The sequence below is a fragment of the Styela clava genome, chromosome 9 (assembly GCF_964204865.1).
Source record: "Styela clava chromosome 9, kaStyClav1.hap1.2, whole genome shotgun sequence".
Classification (NCBI taxonomy): domain Eukaryota; kingdom Metazoa; phylum Chordata; class Ascidiacea; order Stolidobranchia; family Styelidae; genus Styela; species Styela clava.
Window position 1 is genome coordinate 21446115 of NC_135258.1, and position 20146 is coordinate 21466260.

At 37.7% G+C, this 20146-nt stretch overlaps 2 protein-coding genes and 1 long non-coding RNA gene across 3 annotated transcripts; all 3 read right to left on the reverse strand.

The window, feature by feature from the left end:
- Positions 1-330: 330 nt before the first annotated feature.
- LOC144427145 (uncharacterized) lies at positions 331-1594 on the reverse strand. Its single transcript, XR_013477768.1, has 2 exons — positions 1345-1594; positions 331-644 (listed from the first exon to the last, which is right to left on the reverse strand). It is a non-coding gene; the product is annotated as an uncharacterized LOC144427145 (long non-coding RNA).
- A 1913-nt stretch (positions 1595-3507) lies between these two features.
- On the reverse strand, positions 3508-7534 carry LOC120339224 (uncharacterized). The gene has a single exon (XM_039407310.2). The coding sequence runs from the start codon at positions 7364-7366 to the stop codon at positions 4784-4786; it is 2583 nt and encodes an 860-aa protein (XP_039263244.2). The 5' UTR covers positions 7367-7534; the 3' UTR covers positions 3508-4783.
- A 7782-nt stretch (positions 7535-15316) lies between these two features.
- Positions 15317-20027, reverse strand: LOC120338895 (uncharacterized). Its single transcript, XM_078115969.1, has one exon. It carries the CDS (start codon positions 19631-19633, stop codon positions 16511-16513), a length of 3123 nt encoding a protein of 1040 aa, XP_077972095.1. The 5' UTR covers positions 19634-20027; the 3' UTR covers positions 15317-16510.
- Positions 20028-20146: the final 119 nt, after the last annotated feature.

Genomic DNA, 20146 nt, shown 5'->3' on the forward strand with positions numbered 1-20146 from the left:
AATTTTATCTTCAACCACTGAAAATTTCAAAGCAATTGGTCCAGTATTCGAAGAGAAAAGCGACTTTTTAAAAACGTGTCAAAGAACAAGAACAACAACATAATATTGAAACGATCGTTATGTCCACTTCGTGTCCAATAATTACTGTAAAGTGTGTGATACATTTGGTACCATGAATACCATTTGCAAATTAGCTTGGGTACACCCCTTTCAAATAAAAGTTTAGACTCTCAAGTTATATCGCATAATATTCTTTAAACAAAAGGTTGCGGCTAGCCGGCTACCCATCAGAATTTCCTTCCAGATCACAAAGTCGCAATATTGCGCCTCGGTAAGTTTCATTGGCAACTGTATCTGGTTGTAGTATTGGTGTCCAACGTTAGACTAAAACCTTCACTCCCAGACCCACCGAAACAATTTTTTTTCTTGATAGGGTCGTCTTGAAGTTGCTTTCGTTAAAGCACAATGGAAACTTTATCTTCACCAATCCACAGTAATTACAAGTTACTTTGTCATTACGATAAGCATCAATAAATGGATACTGAGGGTGTATTATCAAGTCACGCAAGCTGAGGTCTTGTGCCACTGTGGTCTTGTTGCAACTTATACTTTGCCATCCATCTATTCCATGGTCGCACCCATATCTGTAAAATAATGGATACAGATAGAGTTTTCATAAAATCTAACGCTCAAGGAGTGTGAAATTTATGTCCATATCCCACCACAGGCACTAGTCGTAAATAAATTTGATTCCGGGTAGCATATCTTTTTTACCAATGGCAATAAAAAGACATTTTGGATCAGTTGTACAAGCACCATTAGGATAAGATTTATCTGGGGGGGGGGGGGGGGGGGGGGCACTTATTTGTTTCCACAAGCATGGACTTGGATGGTGGGGAATGGTCGTAACCGTTCAGCGGTCATGTGAACCACCCTCGGTGGGAGTAGAGCTGCAATCCTCTCGCACATAACTATCCCCGCATGGGATTGAAACCAGTGAAACTACCAGGGTGATCAGAGAGGCGGTGGCGAGCGTGTTCCTAGATGGCGAATTCAATTGAATTCTGGTTATTTTTTGCATGACCACTGGTGTTAAACTTTAGTTATCTATTCAACCTTTCACACTTAGTTATAGATTACCTGCTAATTAGGGAAACAATACCTTATAGCGATTGATTATTACTTCCTTACTGTCTTACACAAGTCAAGTCTGCAACTGCAAGTAGGCCCACACCTAGGCCTACTAATACCAGTAGTTTGTCATCTGCTTTCCATTGAAATGAGGGAGCTTGTGAATATTTTAAAAAATTGATAACGGCACACTATCACCACATTATCACTCACCATCAACGAAGTGCTGTCCGCAAACAGTGAAACACAAGTAATATGGCTTCTGGACTTGACACCAAGCAGTTCTGCCAATAGGCAATAGATGATATCCACATTGCGCGACGTTCCGGATCTTTTGAAATCAGGGGAATATAACTGAAGATCCATTTCTTTGTCTATAGTATATTATACGTACAGCCAACGGAACAATACGAAATAACCATTTTCAACAGCCAAACAAAACGGAAACGTATAATCCGACTTGCAACTGGAGCCAGATGGACGTGTTTGTTTTATTGCCGTCCAGTAACAAAGTCACGTGACCCGTGCAAGTCCTCTATACGTATGTACCAAAGAAAAAAAACATTGCATAAAATCAAAAGTGAGAGCAAAAAAAACAAAAGAATTCGTCGAGAAAGCTTGAAAAAGCGAGACTTCAATTTGTTAGGTGCAGTATCCAACCACGCGGAGTAATTCTTAAGACGAAACAATAGATGATTGCCTAAAATACCATTTCTCTACATGATGTCGTTTATTTTGACGCAACGGGCAGACTATTGAAAAGGAAAGCTGGAATTAAATGTATATTTTCACTCTCTTGGTTGTCAATCAATAAAAAGGAAATTTGGCTTTCGTGACGGATGATCACCATGCGTTAAATATAGGGCATTTTCTGGAGACTTTTATATCTGATTGTTTGCGATGTGTTAACTGCCAACATAAACCTTGTATGATCATTTTTGACGGATCTATGGCAATGTGGATCGCGACACTTGAAGGATTTTGCAATGTTAGTTAGCAAAGTTAGACTACTATAAGCGGTGTTATCGCATCGTAACAGGATATCCTCATGTTTATGACTCAAATCGAACGATTGTGCATAAGTCATCCTATAGGACCTATAGGTCACCCTATAGGACCTATAGGTCACCCTATGCAAGCTGTCGGGATTTTATGCAACAAGTATTACAACGCTGAATATACGATTACCAAAGAACGATCGCATTAAAATTTGGAGGATTTCGACGCAAACGACAGCACCGGGTGCCTGCAGATATACGCTAGATATGTCAATATTTTAAAAATGTTTTGCCAATCAGGGGATTACACGAAGCACCTTAAAGTCGATAAAAATCGACCAAAAGCAAACATTTTCTCTTAAACGTTTTTCTCAATATTTCTGAAAGTTATTCTCAGTCGAATACCCTCAACTTCTGATCGGCGACTATCCCACTACGCGAATAAAACATCTCATACCAAAACTGATTCGAAATTATCGGATAAGTAGATTTACAAAATGTGTATAAGGACAATCTCACACAAGGTATCACTGAACAGCAAGCATTTTGATCACCTCAAAAGAACATATTTTAAAGAGACAAAGTTTTCAATTCCATACAGAAGCAATTTCCAGACGCTAGTCTGCGCAAAGTGAGAAAAAAGACACTCCGCGTTTGATACCTTCATTATGAGTCGAACTGCTTCACTTGAATGACAACGAAACTTAGCAAAATTGAGCACGGTAAATCCAACTGCTTCAAAACAAACATGTTTTGATAGAAAATTCGAATTCTTCCTACAGTATATAAATATATATATTCCAAACGAATGGAACAATTTGACAGGGGGTGGCGCGGAATCAAACAAAAAATGCGACTTCATAACTGAAAGTGTTTAATTTATCTTGTCCTGTCCTCCGCTGATTGATGTTTAGCTATTTATTAGCTTTCCATTTCATTCTCACTAAAGTGTTTCCGAAATCAAATTTTACACAGCACACATCAATTCAGGTTTAGACGACTAAGGACTGTGGTCTCGCGTGACCAGGAAGATACCCATAAAACGATTACGAGGTGACAATTAAAGCTGAAAGCAGTTAGCAGCGGTTCGGTATATGTAGCACAACATCGTTCATGCCGACACTTAAGCTACAATTTTGAAGTTCAAACCACTTTTACAATAATTACCATTCTCCCTAACCAGTAAAAAGTTGTTAAATGACCCATTGGAGGGTCAAAGCACGCGAAAGTCCACGAATGCAAACTCCATGGATGCAAATGTATACTGATGCTAAAATTCGAGGTTCAAAAGTATGCAGATGAAAATATTCTAGGTGCAGTTTAGGAGTGTAACTGTGCTGTCATATCGTTCTATCGGGCATAAACAATAAAAACCCACTTGTGCATGATGACGATTCTATTAATAAAAGTAAATTAGTAAAGTAGATACATAGTTGAAATTAAACGCAATAAAGAAAAACAAAACTAGCTCATAGAATAATACGAAGAAATGAAATTAGATTGTTTCAATTGGACGGCAATGCCAGTTATATCATGCTAGTGCTCCAAAAATGGATGAGATTCATTCATTGATAGGGGTGACACATAATCATATAATGCACAAGGTAAATTTCATGAGCCCAAATTAGTGAATATAACCGGAAGTAATAAAATACTTGATACGGCTGTTCAAGCAAGAAATATATGTAAATAGGAACACCATGCAATGCTGAAATAACCAAAAAATAACGAACAGGAACTCATACATGATACAGAACGATTAGAAACTTCAAATTAATAGGGTAATGTTGATCATTAGATAAAATATACAATGTAGTAAAATAATAAATCATTAATGACGTTTCTTCTATACATTTCGCATTAATTAATACAGCGGAAGCATGTTTTGTTATTAGCACCACAACTTAGAATTGTCAACTTTTACCCATGGAAGCAACATAATCTTATCTTGGTTGATGCTTTAGATTAGTAACATTGTTCATAATGATATTCTCGTATTATAAGTTTTTTCAATTGCAACTATTCAAGCAACAGCAATTATGAATATACTTCATTTACCTAGACTAGCTCATTCTCATCAAATCAAAAATATTACTTTTATTGCATGATTTAAGCGGTGTGAATAAGATGTTATTTCACCAGGAGATGGGCAGTATATTATCCCACAGTTCATTCTCATATTAATGTAACCTGTAACGTAAGTTGTTACGTCATAAATGCATAAGGCAGGTAATCATTATATCAAACATTTTGATAATATGAATACAAAATTAAAGTTTCTACAATGTTGAATTTAAAATATGTTAAAATTATTACTATATATTTTATTTATTTGCATATTAACTATTTCAGAACTATAGGAACTCGAGAGTACTCATTGAAGGATTCCAACCAGGGGTTCACAGAAGAACACATAAAAACAAAACAGTGAAATAAATGATTCCTTCAAGGCCATTTCTGTAAGCTGCTTTGATGGCAAGCATTGTGTCAGTAGAGACCACTTAGTTGCAAATGACAAAAATCGATATAATCAACAGATTCTGTTGAAGGAGTGCAACTTCAATGCAAGTCAATAAAAGGCATGAAGAAATGGGGAACTACAGTATTAGAAATATATAAAAGAATTCAGTCACAAATATATGCTTGATAACTCATTATGTTATCTTTTCTAATTGTTCGGGCTTGATTCCATAACTTTTTCCTTCTCCGAAAGTTACTATCACATCAAAATCATCGTCAATTCCTGCAACTACACCAGTTTTCGTCAGTATGTCTACCTTCTCTTCAGAAATTTCAAGTAGTTTGCAAACATGTCTAACTTTGTTCATTGACATGTTTCTTTCATTATTTAGATCTTCTATCTTCACACGAACTTTATCACCTATCAGAAAGGGAGGCACGTACAAAGGTGGCGGAACAGAACCATCAGTGGATGTGATATCGAGAACCGCAGGATTGAATGTCCATTTGTTTCCAGTGTCAAAGAGAACTTGTACATTATGAGATCCATCAAAATCCTTAACTTTGCCAGTTAAACCATATACCTCCAGCATCTGGTAGCACCATCCGCCATGACCTCTTTGCATCTCTATCATTACATCCAAGGGAAGATGAACACGCACAACATCACCAATGGCAAACTCGCGGCGATTTATTTTACTCTCAACTACCAATTTTGCGTGTTTCTTCATTTCATCTTTATGGTTTTTAAATCGTCGTATTGCTTCGTTTTCAGATAATTTAGTAATTGCAGCTGGATTGAAAACATAACAGCATTTTGAATTGTATGCAACAAAGGTTCTTCCGTGATAATCAGCATAAACTAACTTCCCAACTCTGCCTTTCAGACTTGACATCTCACTGTTCCACCCTCCGCTCCACTCTTGTAACTCTCGCATGACATCTTCTTCCATATCATGACAGACATAATCACCAATTTTTATATTGGGATTATCACGGAGACATAACTCTTCAAGGTCACCAGGACCGCTTGTCTTGCATAATACATCTGGATTGAATCGAAAGTACAGTCCATTCTTATAAACTGCCAAAATGTCACCCTCTTGCAAGAACCTGAAAATAAGCCCAGTTTGCTTGAAAATGTAGTCCATGTCATTCACCCATCCTCCATGATCTTTCTGCATTATCTGTACAATCTCTTTGTCCAAAGTGACACAGACAAGATCGCCAATATGAAAATCACTTTCTGATGGAATCTTAACTAATGAACAAGAATTAAAGCGGTGGCTTTGAACACCTGAAAATGACACTGTAACATCACCATTGTCTTCAACTTTCTTTACAATTCCGATCATATCTCTCAACTGTAACAAAGAATCATTCCAACCACCATGTCCAATTTGAGCATTTTTTATGGCAGCAACATCAGTAATCATTCTGACATTATTTCCTTCACGAAGATAGGGGTCAGCAAAGCTTGCCTCCAATTCCCTAATCCCAGATGGGGACTGGGGATTGGTCGGTTGAGTTGCGGAATGAATTGGAGGACCAGGAATTTGCATATTCCTCATCCTGCTCGATAATTCATCAACAGGCTGCACAGGAAAAGATCTTGATAGCTGGGAAGTTGAAGGTTGAGGTTGTTGTTGTTCTGAACGTCTAAATGGGGGATTTGCTTCAGGTGAGACAGTATGCCATCTTGATTGATGTGGACGGCATACCTCTATTGAGGGATTAGATTCATAATGGCGAAACTTCTGCAGAACACCAATAGGATCTTGTGGCATGCCACCTCTTGAAAATGCAGGCATTTTACTTTTTAAATTATTTACATCCTGTGACATTGTACTATCAAGAATGTTTCTTAATTCTACATGTAATCGAGCACGCACTTTATCCATTGGAAGCCTTTCCTTCGGTTCGGTTTTCCAACAATTTTCCATCAAATCAAAGAAACAGTTAAGTATACTTTGGTCTACAGCAATATGTTTCTCTGCTAGTTCAGTTTTAATCTTTTCAAGCCCCTCTCTTGGTCTCTGACCCCCTTTCACACAATGCTCGATCAGATGAGGAGGAACTGCTCTAAATGGCTGATTTCGGCTGGTAACAACATACATCACTATTGCAAAACTGTATATATCCATATATGGGGTGCGTTTCCCATCCAGCTGACCGAGAAGTTCGGGTGCTGCATGGCTCAGTGTATACTGAATTAGGCCATCATCCGGTCTATATGAACCCGACCTAGACATTTCGGCCGTTGCTCCTGTATAACTTGATAAAGTAGATCCTCCAAAATCAGCAATTTTGGCATGAAGATCGGCACTTAAGAGAATGTTTTCAGCCTTCAGATCGCAATGAATAAATCTTTTATCTTCAGAAAAGTTGTGGAGGTAAGTCAATGCTGAGGCTGTCTCAAAAAGGACACGAAGTCTGACAGTCCATGGAATTTCTATGTTGTGACTTGTTAACAAACTTGCTAGATCTCCAAACGGCATGTATTCCAGGACCAAACATACAAATCCACCCTGTTGGGCAATACCATGCAAGCTCAAAATATGTGGAGATGAGTTGGCTTTCAGATGCATTAATCCTTCTTTATTAAACGAAGTTATAGGGTTTCTACCACATTTCTTGAGAACTTTGACAGCAACATCCCCATGTGCATGATGGTAGCAACGAAAAACAGTGCTGAATGTTCCTTGTCCCAAATACCCCTCTGAGTCCTTCCGAGAAGTATACAATGTGTCATATGAGATAGCAGGAATTTCTGCCATGATTTCAACATTCGAACAAGTTATATCATTTGATTACAACTTTTTCAAAATATCCATAGCAGAGTTATCTGAATAAGCCTCCAAAATTTAGAACTTTCTTTAATTGAGATAAATACAACTGCTATGTAACCAATTTTGCTAAATCGTGATGCTAGAAATAAAAACAAATTCATTTAAATATGGTTGCTTCGGTGGAACTTGGGGGAGATGAACTTTAAATAACCTTTGAGAAGCTAAAAGCTATACACGGATTCACTAAGGGCCTTGACGATTAATAAAAGTTGACTTTACCCAGAAGTCAAAATTTTCTTAACCTGGATCATTTCATGGAAGGCATAACTAAGAGTTAAGATTGTAGTCGAATGGAAATTTTCTCCAGCACTTCAAAGCCTTACCACTGTGATATGTACATATTCATCCTGAACTGGAGAGCTAGGTAGTCTGGAGCGTGTCATTTTGTACCTCTAAGCTGGGCTCAGATCCGGCTCCATAGCCTTCGAGTTTTTTTGTGAAGTTTTTTTAAAATTGAACGTTAACTTTTTTTGTACAAATTTACATTGAAACTTTTAAATTACGGTATGTAAAAAATTCAATCCAAAAAAATATTATAAGCTGGAGGATGGATTTTATTATGTTGTGTGATCTTTTAAAAAATTATAAAAACAAAACTGATTAGGAGCAAAAGCCAGAAAGCCACTAAAATTTCTGGTAGCTCCGGCTCCATCTATTACAGTAAGCTTGGCTCTGACTCCGATTCCATATATATTTGGAAACATTGCTTTGCTCTTGTGTTTTGTCAAACAATGAATTTGTATTTTGTTCCAAAGCTAAAAATATATTCTTTGAATGACCGGACCCGGTAATTTTTAAAGTTTGTGTATGCCCCTCTGATGAAAATAGTTCAGTAGCCCTGCTCTGTAGTCAGATAGTATACAAAATACGGGTCTAGTAAAGTTTAGTACCACAAGTACTTCTGGTGGGCGTAGCATAACGAATTTTGCATATGCTATTCCTAACCCCCACCTGACTATGCCATCCAAAAATTACGTTACTACGACGTCATCATCTTGTCATAGGGATTGTCAAAGTATAATTACGATCGCCCGAAATGACATCTGCGCCGCCGATAACGAACTTGCTAAAGCCGGCGATCTCTCTCCTATAGTGATCGTTGTGACGAGAAAACGAGAGAAATTGCTTGCTCGATTTCGGGTGATCGTCTGCACGTTTTGGACGACCATCCGCATACTTCGGTGGGCCTCATTACGCCACTGTGACGTCGAAATGACGTAATTTTTTCGGTGATGTAGTCAGTTCGGGGTTAGGATTGACATATGCAAAAATTATTGAGCCAGGTCAACTAGAAGTACATGTGGTACTGAACTATACCAGACCCCAAAATACAATGATTCTATATCTAGACTATAACTGTATAACGATAAATATCTGAATATGAAACACTTAACATTGCAACATCTGCATCGATACCGTATAAGATTTAGGACCCTGATAAATTATCTATGATAATTTCAATAATAATTTCGGTGGCGAGCGTATTCCTAACGCTTAGCCCGTTGAGCCACACCGCCGCGCCAGTTAATGGCGGTACAGTACAGAAATACAACGTTTACTCGAGCCCTTTGCTCCAAAAAAGAGTAGATAAAAGCAGCCACTGACTGACTGTAAGCTTCTCAGACTTACTTCGCTGTCGAAGTTACCGTACCCTCTCAGCCCAGCAACAGCGGTTGTGTGAACGACCGCGACAGCAAGCAGCCCTTCGAACCGGCGGAAACTACGCATAGTTCAGTAATTGCAGGCCGGGATTTTTTATTTGCACGCTCGATTTCTCGCGGAAAAAAACAGAGTTAAGACAGAATCACAGATTCTATTTTATGATTTTTGAGTTCCGCTTTCAATAAGCTTCTGCTGAACTGTGTTGTAAGATACCAGTAAAGATAGTCTATGATCGGACTCGCTCTGGTCTGCGAGTGATGGGAGTCGAATGGCCCTTTCCCCGACCTTTGACCCCCGAAATTTTTTTTCCATACTTTATCATTGCAAAATTTTCGGAGCTATTTTAAGAGTGCTTTTGCGAGTTATTGCCTGTAAAATGGCGTATGAGTTTCAAATCATCATTATGATTCATCGCATACAACAATCTGTTTTTTAAAAGTACCGGTAAAGAATTTTAGCCTAGTCTATCACAGCTATTTCTACACTAATTTTTTACTACTGTAAATAAATTAAAACTCCTAGTAAGACAAAGTGATCATTGAATTATCTGAATTATATTTAGGTTTCCAAAACACAACTGGAAACTAACGAATAGAGTTCAAAAACGCTAAAACGAGGTAATGTTTACGACCACGCTAGAAAAATCTGTCTGAGCGGATGCGAAAAGGAAGATTCATGGTTCATCAAGGAAGAAAGGTCCATGGTTTGGTGCAGCTCCAAAACAGCTTTGCTTTGGTAGCAGTTTTCTGCCTCCAACACTTCCGTTAAAGACATTCGGGGAAAGTCTTTTATGAGGATAGCACTGCTCTATACACACATACTATAAATTTCGGGGAAGATATTACTCTACTCCAGGGGTCAACTCCGTGTTAACGAAATTTTGAAATGGAATCATGCATGCGAATTGAAAAATATGACTCTTCAAATTACTTGTGGTCAAATTTGAATATTCCTCGTGGAAGTCATTTGCACCCACGTACATTTGCAGTTTGCACCCGTATTTTGAACCCACGACAATTGCACCTACGGATATTTGAACCCATACTAACCCTGTCCCTAACCCATGGATTTTAGCACACGCATATAGATTGAACCCGCTGATATACCGGTGCAAATGTATGGGTTTAAATGTACGTGGAGAGAGAGATTTTATTATTTCGTCAACCAAAAAACGTAAAAAATAGTCATCAGTAAAATAGCACTAGCAAAAAAAATTTTTTTTTGGTATGGACAGGAGGAAGCGATACGACCATACGGTCATCGAAGTCAGCTCCCACCATATATGCTGATTTTATTAAGGTAACACTGAAAGATGACCAGTGACAAAACTACTTAAACTATTACATTAATATTTTTACAATAAAATTCTGAATAAAATTAGGAGACTCGTGGGTAAATGCATTGTTATGAGTATTTTTAAAAGAAAGGAAGTAGAAGAAAACAATAAAGGAAGGGGGGTGTCCTATGTTAATCTAAAGCGACCTGAATAATGCTATGGAAATTTAATATTTAGCTGAAAACTAAATTCATAAATTCAATTGGGCTTGAAACGATAATAAATAGAAATAATAAATAATTGGATATATATAAACAGTGGATCAGGGACAAAATTTTAATGTGACGAGAAAGTGCAGCTATGCAAAATAAATTTATAAGTGAAACTGAAATTATGTTCATTCGTCTTAGCAGGCAGAACTTTGATTTCATATTTATGAAGATTTCTGGATGTGTCGGCTGGTGTATTTGAAGCAATTGACATCACATCTGGTTCACTGCGTCGGTGCCTTCTTGCAACAATAACAAAGAAGAATTTTAGTTGAAAATAGTAATCACGCATTAAAGAATCTTTTGCACTCCCTGCTTGAAATTTCGTTTCTTTGTAACACGTGTTCATCGAAGCGATAAGAGTGTGAAACGTTCTCTCAAAATTTTTTGAAATTTCTCTCTTCTTACCGGCGTAGGGTCGAACGGTTTGCGCATAAGTCATTTGGGCGCGTTTTAGTAGGAAAACGCGAAAATAAGCTTTTTAAAGAGATATTGGGGAGTGTTCCTTGCACGTTCGGTTAACTCAGGGGTCTCAAACTCAATTTACCTGGGGGCCGCCGAGACGGAGCCTTAATGAGTCCGGGCCGCATCCGTTTTTTCACAATAAAAGCATTAAACTTAAAAAGTTAAATCTTTTTCTCTATTTTTCTATACATGTCAAAAACATAAATGTAAGTAATTCCGCGATGGACCTTCCCCCGATCATCTACTTCCTTGTTTATTACGTAACATGGGCTAATCAGCAAGACGCAAAAAGTGACGTAACAATAGACTTTTTCGCAAACGCTCAGACACTTGTCACTCAGAAAGATTTTTAGGCATGTTTGTAAACATTATCTCGTTTTTGCATCCTCGTTTTGTTAGTTTTGGGTTGTGTTTCAGAAATTCAAGTATGAATCAAAGAACTCAATGATCATTCTAATTGCTTGGGCGTCGTAGCTTATTTGCCGTAATCAAAAATTAGTCTAGAAATAGCTGTGATAGACTAGGCTAAACTTCTTCATCGGTAGGCCTACTGTTGAAAAATAAGTTGTTGAATGTTTTGAATCAAAATGATGACGTGAAACATATATCCCAGTTTATAGGCTTCAACTCGCGAAGCCACCTCTAAAATGAGCACCAAGAATTTGCAATGGTAAAGTATAAGAAAACTTTCTTCGGGGTCAAAGGTCCATCGAATACCATGCCTACAGGTACGGTACTAGTAGATTACCGTACCGCATATTCCTCTCGAGGGATAGATTATAAAAATATTTCGTTTTGCCCTACTTGTCCTGATCATATATTAAATCGATTCACTAATCGGGAAAATGTCATCCCGACAAATAGATTTGATTACTTTTCTTATTCTATATCAACGGGACTTCTGCTGCTGCATTACCACTCATAGAGATTTTAAATTGGGTTTATATTTTATAACTTCCAGAGAAAACTACTGGTTTCATCTTTCAGGCTACTCATATTACAAGACTCAAAAAAGTTCATAACCTAGAACTAAGATTCACAAGCATATGTAGATAAAAACATGGAGAGTAATGCAGTTGCAAAGTTTTTCAGTCACGCAATAGTTCTTTTTCTGCACTCCTCTCTTGTATTCCCCTACCTAATTACTTATATTTCATTCGAAATCAATTTATAACAGTAATTTAGCAAGTAACTCGAGCCAACATAAGCTTTACAACAGTGGTTCTTAAAGTATGGGTCGCGACCCAAACATGGGTCGCGGAAGGTTTAAAAATGGGTCGCGACAAGGTCGTCAATGCAAGGGCAATCTAAGAGGAGAAGGAAGAATTTTCAGCTTTCCCAATGTTTCAATTTAGCTTCTAAACTCTGGTATTTAAAAATAATGAAATATCAAATTTCATTCACGGAAAGAACTGTCTTGAGCTCATTGTTACATCACAATTCTGATATGCCAGTCACGTGTATTACTTTTATGGTATCGGTAACCATGCTTGTCGTTGTGTTGACCGCGTGGACGACGCAATGAAAAAGCTCGCTTCTCGACATTAGATTATTAAATATCTAGAGAAAATGTGACTTCATCTTGAGGCACCATTTACCGCGAACGAAGCAGTGTGTGCACATTTGATGAGTAAAAAGTTGTATATATTGCGAGAGATACCGAAAGCCAGCTAGGATGTCGTGTTTGCGACGGACAGCGGACGCCTTTTCTGCTACAATTCGCGACAAGGCACTTGTGCGAGCGAGGATATTTGGCACTGGCGGTTATCAAAACTAAGCTCGCAATCGCCTCGATACCCGTGACAACTTGCGTATTTCGTTAAGTAAAATAGAGCTGTGTATTGAAGATATAATGAAAAGGAAATTTCAGTTTCATCAATCTCACTGAGTCAATGGACTGTTTCTAATAAATAGTTGTCTGTATTTGAGTCAAACTGTACTAACATTAAAAACACATTTTGCGTTGTTTAGGATTGGGTCGCGAGTATTCATAAAACTCAGATTTGGGTCGCGCTCGAAAAAGTTTAAGAACCACTGCTTTACAACTTCATAAATCAAGCAAAAATGGTGGCACAGACGAACTATATTATGTAAGAATGAAGCAAAATGAATGCGGCGCCCTTCTCAAAAGCCCACTCGTTGGTTTCGTCATGATATATTTCTGTGTAGCCGTACGCCATGAAAAGACAATAAGAGTTGAAATAAGTAACGGATTGTTAAAAAAACGATAATGAATAAGCGGACACCGAGTTTCATCAGATAATTCAGAGTCTTGAAACACTTTATCTAAAGGAGAATGATCTCGTTTCCGAGGCCTCGCTCGCGTGCCGAATAAATGGGCTCGCGTCCTGTTTTCAGAAGCATGGACTTGATAGTGGAGAAACCGTAACCTATCTGCGGTTACGTGATCGGTGTCGAGGAGTCCAGCAATCAATTCGCACATAATTATCCTCATGGAATTCCTTCTTGCGAACCCACACCGGATAATCAGAGGTACGATGGCTTGGGTATTCCTAACGGTTAGCAGGGATGCGGCATACCAGCGAGATCTCTGAGAAAAGTTGCGGGTGTACGACTGAAGCTGGTATACTGAAACTACATAGCGTTGAATTACGCTATGAATTACGTTGAATTAGAAATATTAACGATATTGCAAAAAAGGGACAGAGTAAATATAAAACATCCTTGAGAACTCGAAAGTTTGTGATTTTGGATTAAGTTTGTAATTTGGGGATCATTTGAAAATGTTTCTACCGAGGCTTTCCATTCTGAGCAAAGTCACAAGACGAAGTCATAAATGATTCACAAATCTATTATTTTCCGAAGTACCGAACGCTCCACGGTTTGAAATCGTCTGCCTAATTTAGTACACTATGCGTAAGATGGTGGGCTATGGGGTTGGTACCCATAATCTAATAGCTAACGAAACGCTCTAACTCTAACCCATATGTCAGTGGTCCCAACCTTTTATGGCTCGTGGACCTCTTCCGGAATCTTTTAGCCCTCGTCATCCCCTGTTTATCATTCCACTGGTATTTATAGTGGTATTTTGATGGGTACATTTTAAATCCCATTATGTTCAAACACTACGTGCTCAACAGAAAACAACCTTTGAAATAACCCTCTCGGGCAATGAAACTAAGAATAACGAGGGGGTTTCTTGTAAAAGGAAAAGTAAAATCTGTTTTGCGTGTAGCATTGTGTCCCCCTCCAAATGTCTGTGGCTCTCTTGCTGGGTCACGGGCCCCCGATTGGGAACCGCTGCACTAAGCCATCGCTCACCGAAAAACACCGCTCGAATAGTTAGATTTCTGTGATTTGAGTTACGCACAAAAACAAATTTATCTGTACACAAGTGAACCACAAATCTCAAACATACATTTCCTACTAACGATCCTGAGTCACTCTTACCATATTTAATTACAAACTTCTGCACGACAAAAATGGCATATGTGGCATCTCTATTACAAAGCCCCACCAAAAAAAACATCCGCGCCAACGCTTAAAATAAGAAAATTAGTGATTGTCCAGTTAGGAATTCAGATTGCGGTGGAAATTCAAATCAATACTAACCCGAACCCCAACTGGGTGATTAGTAATTTGTTATGTTAAAACGGGGCGACATTTTTTTTCTCAAATCTCACATTTTTGCATCAGCGGCGGGGATTTGTACAAAAGATTCCACCACATATGAACCCTTGAATGTACAATTGCTAATCTTGATTCATTAGTCTACCTATGTATGATACAAGGCTATTTCCTCAAACGGCCTGTCTTCTTATGCATTCTATCAATTAACTTCAGAACAAAACGCCCTCTTACATGGATTCGTGAATAGCACAGATCCAGCAACGGACTCCTTATGAAAGAGTGAATATCCGCCGCATTTTTATCTGTAGCTGTATCTCGGAAACTCAAGGTAGTTTCGGAAATTCCCAGCCGTCCTGTTATGATGATGTTGGTATGGTACCCATAATCGGCGGTGTGGCGCATCCCGACCTGGACACCGGACCAGAGGCGTGGTCCGCCACATGATTAAACTGTCTTTTCGGCTATCCTTTTCCCCTGGGATAATATAATATGTAAATTTATCCTATAATCAAATGGGAATTTAGGCACGTTTTTCTGAAATATCAATGCCCAACGACCGCCATACGTCGTACTAGTGATCAACGGTTGCCAAATAATAGACTAAACAAATGCATATGAAATCCAACCGATGAAAAGTTTAATAAATCATTGAAACAAAAATAAAATATCCCATTGTAACTTACACTCCAAATGAACCAAAAACACAATGACAAAAAAAAATTTCAGCATGCAGTTTCTTTCACAGTGTATGGCGGACAGTAAAGAAACATTTCAAAATACGTATTCAAACCATTTAGTTTTAAGACACATATTCGCTAATTTTGAAGACAGCCAAAACGTTTCATTTACAATTCGATAATTATATAAAAACATTAGAGTCCATTATCAGGGAGTAATCAAATCATCCCACCGACCATTGATGAATCTCTGAATATTCTTCAGTTGTAACCTCCCTCCCAGACCCATCTGGGAAGGAGATTCTTCAGTTGGACTCACCTGGAGGGGGGAGGGGGTTTGGGGGATTCTTCAGTTGATCACGTCTCACAACTGAAGAATATCCCCATCCCCTAACCCGATAATACCAGTTGATCCTTCATTTGACCTGGACTAATTATTTGGTGGGGTTAGATGGTCTTAGTTGGGTTGGATATACTACAGTTGGTCTTAGTTGGGGTGGAGATTCTTCAGTTGATCCCATTAATGAATCAAAATGAATACTTGATAATATATGCAAATTAAACTTATTAAAAACTACTTTTTCGTCACGTCTGGAACTTTATTCCATAGGTTTTTTTGTACTAATTGTGCACACGATCGTTACTTTTAGAATGTATAGGCGAGGAGTCAAAATAGACTTGCCAAGTCCTGGCCATATCACACATCGATTTATAATTTCAGTTTTGTTCCAGATTTTTTCTATTGACAGAACTGTATGTTCTTCATAAACTAATATTACACCAAATGGTATGGAACAATTAATTAGTAAACCAAGATCGGCTTTATATATCAAGTGAACGGCCTATTTTATAAACATATGAAATAGAAACATAAACATACTAATGATTGCACATAAAAAAGACAAAATAATTATTAGAGGACCTTATAGTGTGCCAACTTTAGTATGGACACCCAAATTTAGTATGAATCTTGATGATAAGAAATCAAATGAGCTATTATCAATCTCTGGATAGCGCATAAGTCAAACAAAAATAAAATATATGAATGAACAACTAAAGAAAATGGTGCAACAAGAAAGTATGACTGAAATAAGAGAAAAAGGGAATAATTTACAGGTAAGCGGTTGCAATACTATTTGTTAGAAGATGACAATTTACCATCTTCTTCCACTTTCCACAACATTAGTTTCATGCATGCTGAGGCATCCTCTGTACTGTCATGCCCTTCACCAGCCATATTTTGTATGACCAGACCCAGAAATTCTGAACAGAGAGTTCGAAGTGCACGCTTGTATGGGAAACCCCTTTTATGGGGAAAAACAACAGAAGTGTCAATTACTGTCTCATGAATGATTCGTAGAGCGATGAGGTCACTTTCAAGGCTGTGACCCATTAATATTGTGTCTGCCGAAAATTTTGATAAGAAAACAGCTTGTACATCTCTGATTGTCGTTTTCACATTTGTCATATTGTCTTCGGTTATACCACTCCATCTTGTGTTATAATCCAGAACTCTCCCACTTGGTTTAACGAGAGTGTCATATATCAATTCACAGTTTGTATCTAGAACGCTTACACGAATCAACTCCAAACCATTAACGGTATATGACATCTCACAATCCAATGTAAAAATACCAGCATTCCCATCAGATGGAGGTGACTTCATCAATGTCCTAACATAGCCAGATCTATCTAATTTGTTGTCTGCATGAACGTGGCTATCACCAACAGTACAACCTTCAGAACCAATTCTTTCTTGGCAGCATGAATATCTTTTCTCCCAACCTCGCCCTACACGAGTCATATATGCCCTTCCCCAATGATGAACACATTCTTCTTCATGAGCAAAATTACCTTTCTTGTCAAGAAAGAATTCTTTGCCACAGTGGACACAAACCTTTTTACTTGTGTTGTTAAAAGGCTTATGCGGTGGGTCGCATTTAAATTCAGCTTTACCTGGCTCATCACAAGGTCTAGGATAACCATTTTGATCTAATTGTTCTGGTGTTAAAATATAACGACACATTGTTTCATACAAATCTGAAAGTGTCAATTTTGATTTTTGCTCTCTCTTTTCAATGGTATACCCACCTTTACATTTCTTGGTATTGGTATCAAGAAGTCTATCATGTGACATGACTCTTTTGGATTTTTCATTGCTAGTTTGAGAAATTCTATCAGCTTTCTTGCTGATGCGTTTTTGTGATACAGTTTCTGTGTTTTTTTGTTCAGTTATATTCTTTACTTCACATGCTGGCTTTTCGCGAAGCTTTTTTAGTGTACTCGCTGCGAGGCTCAGGTAAATATTTTTAGTATTACTTCTCTTTTTAATTTGCTCCTCTTCCATTTGTGCCATAGCATATGCTTTTTCATGATTGTTGTTAAATATTCTCAAGCATTCATCAATAAAAGTAGTCAAGTATCTTTGCCTAATATTTGTAGGCACTCTACTATATCTATCAACACCAATTCTTGGACGAGATGGTATTACATTTCCATTTTTAGTGACAATTGTATCCTTCGATTGGTGTGCAACTCGAGAAACACCCTTTGTAGCGGTCCCGCACACTGTTGGTTCTTCTTTCTTTCCAGGATACCAAGGATTCTGCTCTATTTTCTTTTCATATTTTGCTAAAGAAGTCATTGGTTTAACTGAACTGTTGATGTTCTTTGCCAATGAAGCCATTTGGCCACTTAATTTATGTGCTACCCTCGAAGAGCTCGTGGATGTCTCCTTTGTTTTCTCTTGTTCCAAAATTTTGAGACGCTCCATCATTTGCTGAGCGGGAGTTGAAATTCGCTTTCTGGGAACTAATGGCTTCCGAAGTGAGACTGCTGATATTGAAGCATTAACATGAGCAACTCTGCGCTTCCCTACTGTTGCAGCACTAGTTTCCTCAACAGTTTCTGGTTTAGTCGTACATTCGATGGACGTATTTGCACTATCTTGCTCATTAGCACTGCTATCACAAGACCCACCCGATTGTTCTACCTCTATTGAATCTTCTTGAAATATTCGCAAACACTCTTCGTATCTGTCTCCATTTTCAAGGTCTTTTTCAAGTTCTTTTATCTCATCTCGATCAATATAGGTGGCAATATCAATATTTTTGGATGTCACAATTCCATTTTTCTTTTTCATTGACTTCACACCATCTTTGTCTTTTTTTGACATGTTGGGTGACATTTTATCATTTTTATTACCAAGCCCACCTATCTTTTTTTTCTTTAAAGTGGAATTTTTATTCTGCTTTTCTATTGTACATTTTGAAGTTATACCAACAACATTTTTATTACCAGATTTTAAAATTTTAGAAGTTTTATCTGTGGTTGATTTTTTATTTTTCACCTTCAATTTTTTGGATCTTTTTGAAATACTTTTTCGCAATATTTCGTCTGATTCATTCAATTCATTAGGATATGTTTTCTTGCTCTCTAAAAAAACAGAGTCATCATCATATACACTTTCATGAACAACACTAACAAAGGAATATTCAGATTCCCCAGAATTTTTAATATCAGATGATTCGAATAAAGGTTCGTCCTCTTGGTTTACTTCAAGATCTTCGTTTATCACAAGACCATCTTCATCTGCACCTTCATCATTCAGCTCTATTCCGAACTCAGAATATTTATCAATTTTCGATTTCTTATATGAAATTTTAACGTCTTCGCTTGCTGGGTGATTTCTTTTTTCGGCATTTGAGAGCTTTCTATTTTCTAGAGTAGATGTGCTGTAATTTACAACAGGGTCATATTCCATATCTGTGATGGGTTGTTGAGAATTCAGTTGATAAATATTTTTTGATTTGTATTTTGGACGTATTTTCTTTACTTTCTTACTTGCTCCCTTTGCGCCATGCAAAACGGATTTCATTACTGTTTCCTGACAGTAATCAATTGAATGTTTAGAAGATGTCACACTTGGTGTGTAAAGATTAGCTGCGCTGGTATGTTCATTATATGATAAGTACAGTTCTGGAGTATACGACTCATTTATTATAGGATTATACTCATCAATGGATAGTTCACCATTACCAACCCCACTCCCGATATCAGACTTTAGCTTTTCTATAGCATCGTTCACAGATTCTATTGTAATACTCGAATTTGTTACGTTTGCAGCAGAAGTTGAAGGTGCAGCTCGTTTGCTTGGCAATTGATGACGAAAAGGGCAATAAGAACGGGAGCATCCTTCGCCTCCAGCCTCCGTTGGGCATTCGATACCACTGAAATAACCAGCTGCCTTCAGCATTTTTTCATTCAAGTATGTTACCTACACAGCTGCACCAATAACAAGCTCTGAACAGCAAAGAATTTTGTTAGAATCTATTCCTAATATTTGAATTTTGATGGAAATCTTACAATTTAAATAAGTTTGGAATGTTTTTCATACTTCATACCTGCCCAGACCAGCATACAGTTTGCAGTTTGACTAAGTGATGATCTGAGATTAGTGAAAGTCTACCTACCGACATTTGGCAGAAAATTACAGAATTATATGCTGATATGATAGAGCAAATTACTGGGTAATTAGATTTCATAAAAAATCGAGCATGAGCGATATGAATACTGTTCCTTAGAGCAAAGATTTCCATCCTTTTTTGAACCATGAAACACCTATAACAGGGTGGTCCAAAGTTGTCGGCTACGCGGGCCACAAAATTATCTTCGCATTGTTCGCAGGCCACGATAGTGAATATGAAAAAAATTTACTAAAACCTGCAAACGTCTTCCTATATCTACATATAGTGTAAACAGGGGTCGG

Excerpts from the sequence above, each read along its gene's own strand:
- LOC120339224 (XM_039407310.2), bottom strand. The coding sequence starts at position 7,366 with ATGGCAGAAATTCCTGCTATCTCATATGACACATTGTATACTTCTCGG.
- LOC120338895 (XM_078115969.1), bottom strand. The coding sequence starts at position 19,633 with ATGCTGAAGGCAGCTGGTTATTTCAGTGGTATCGAATGCCCAACGGAG.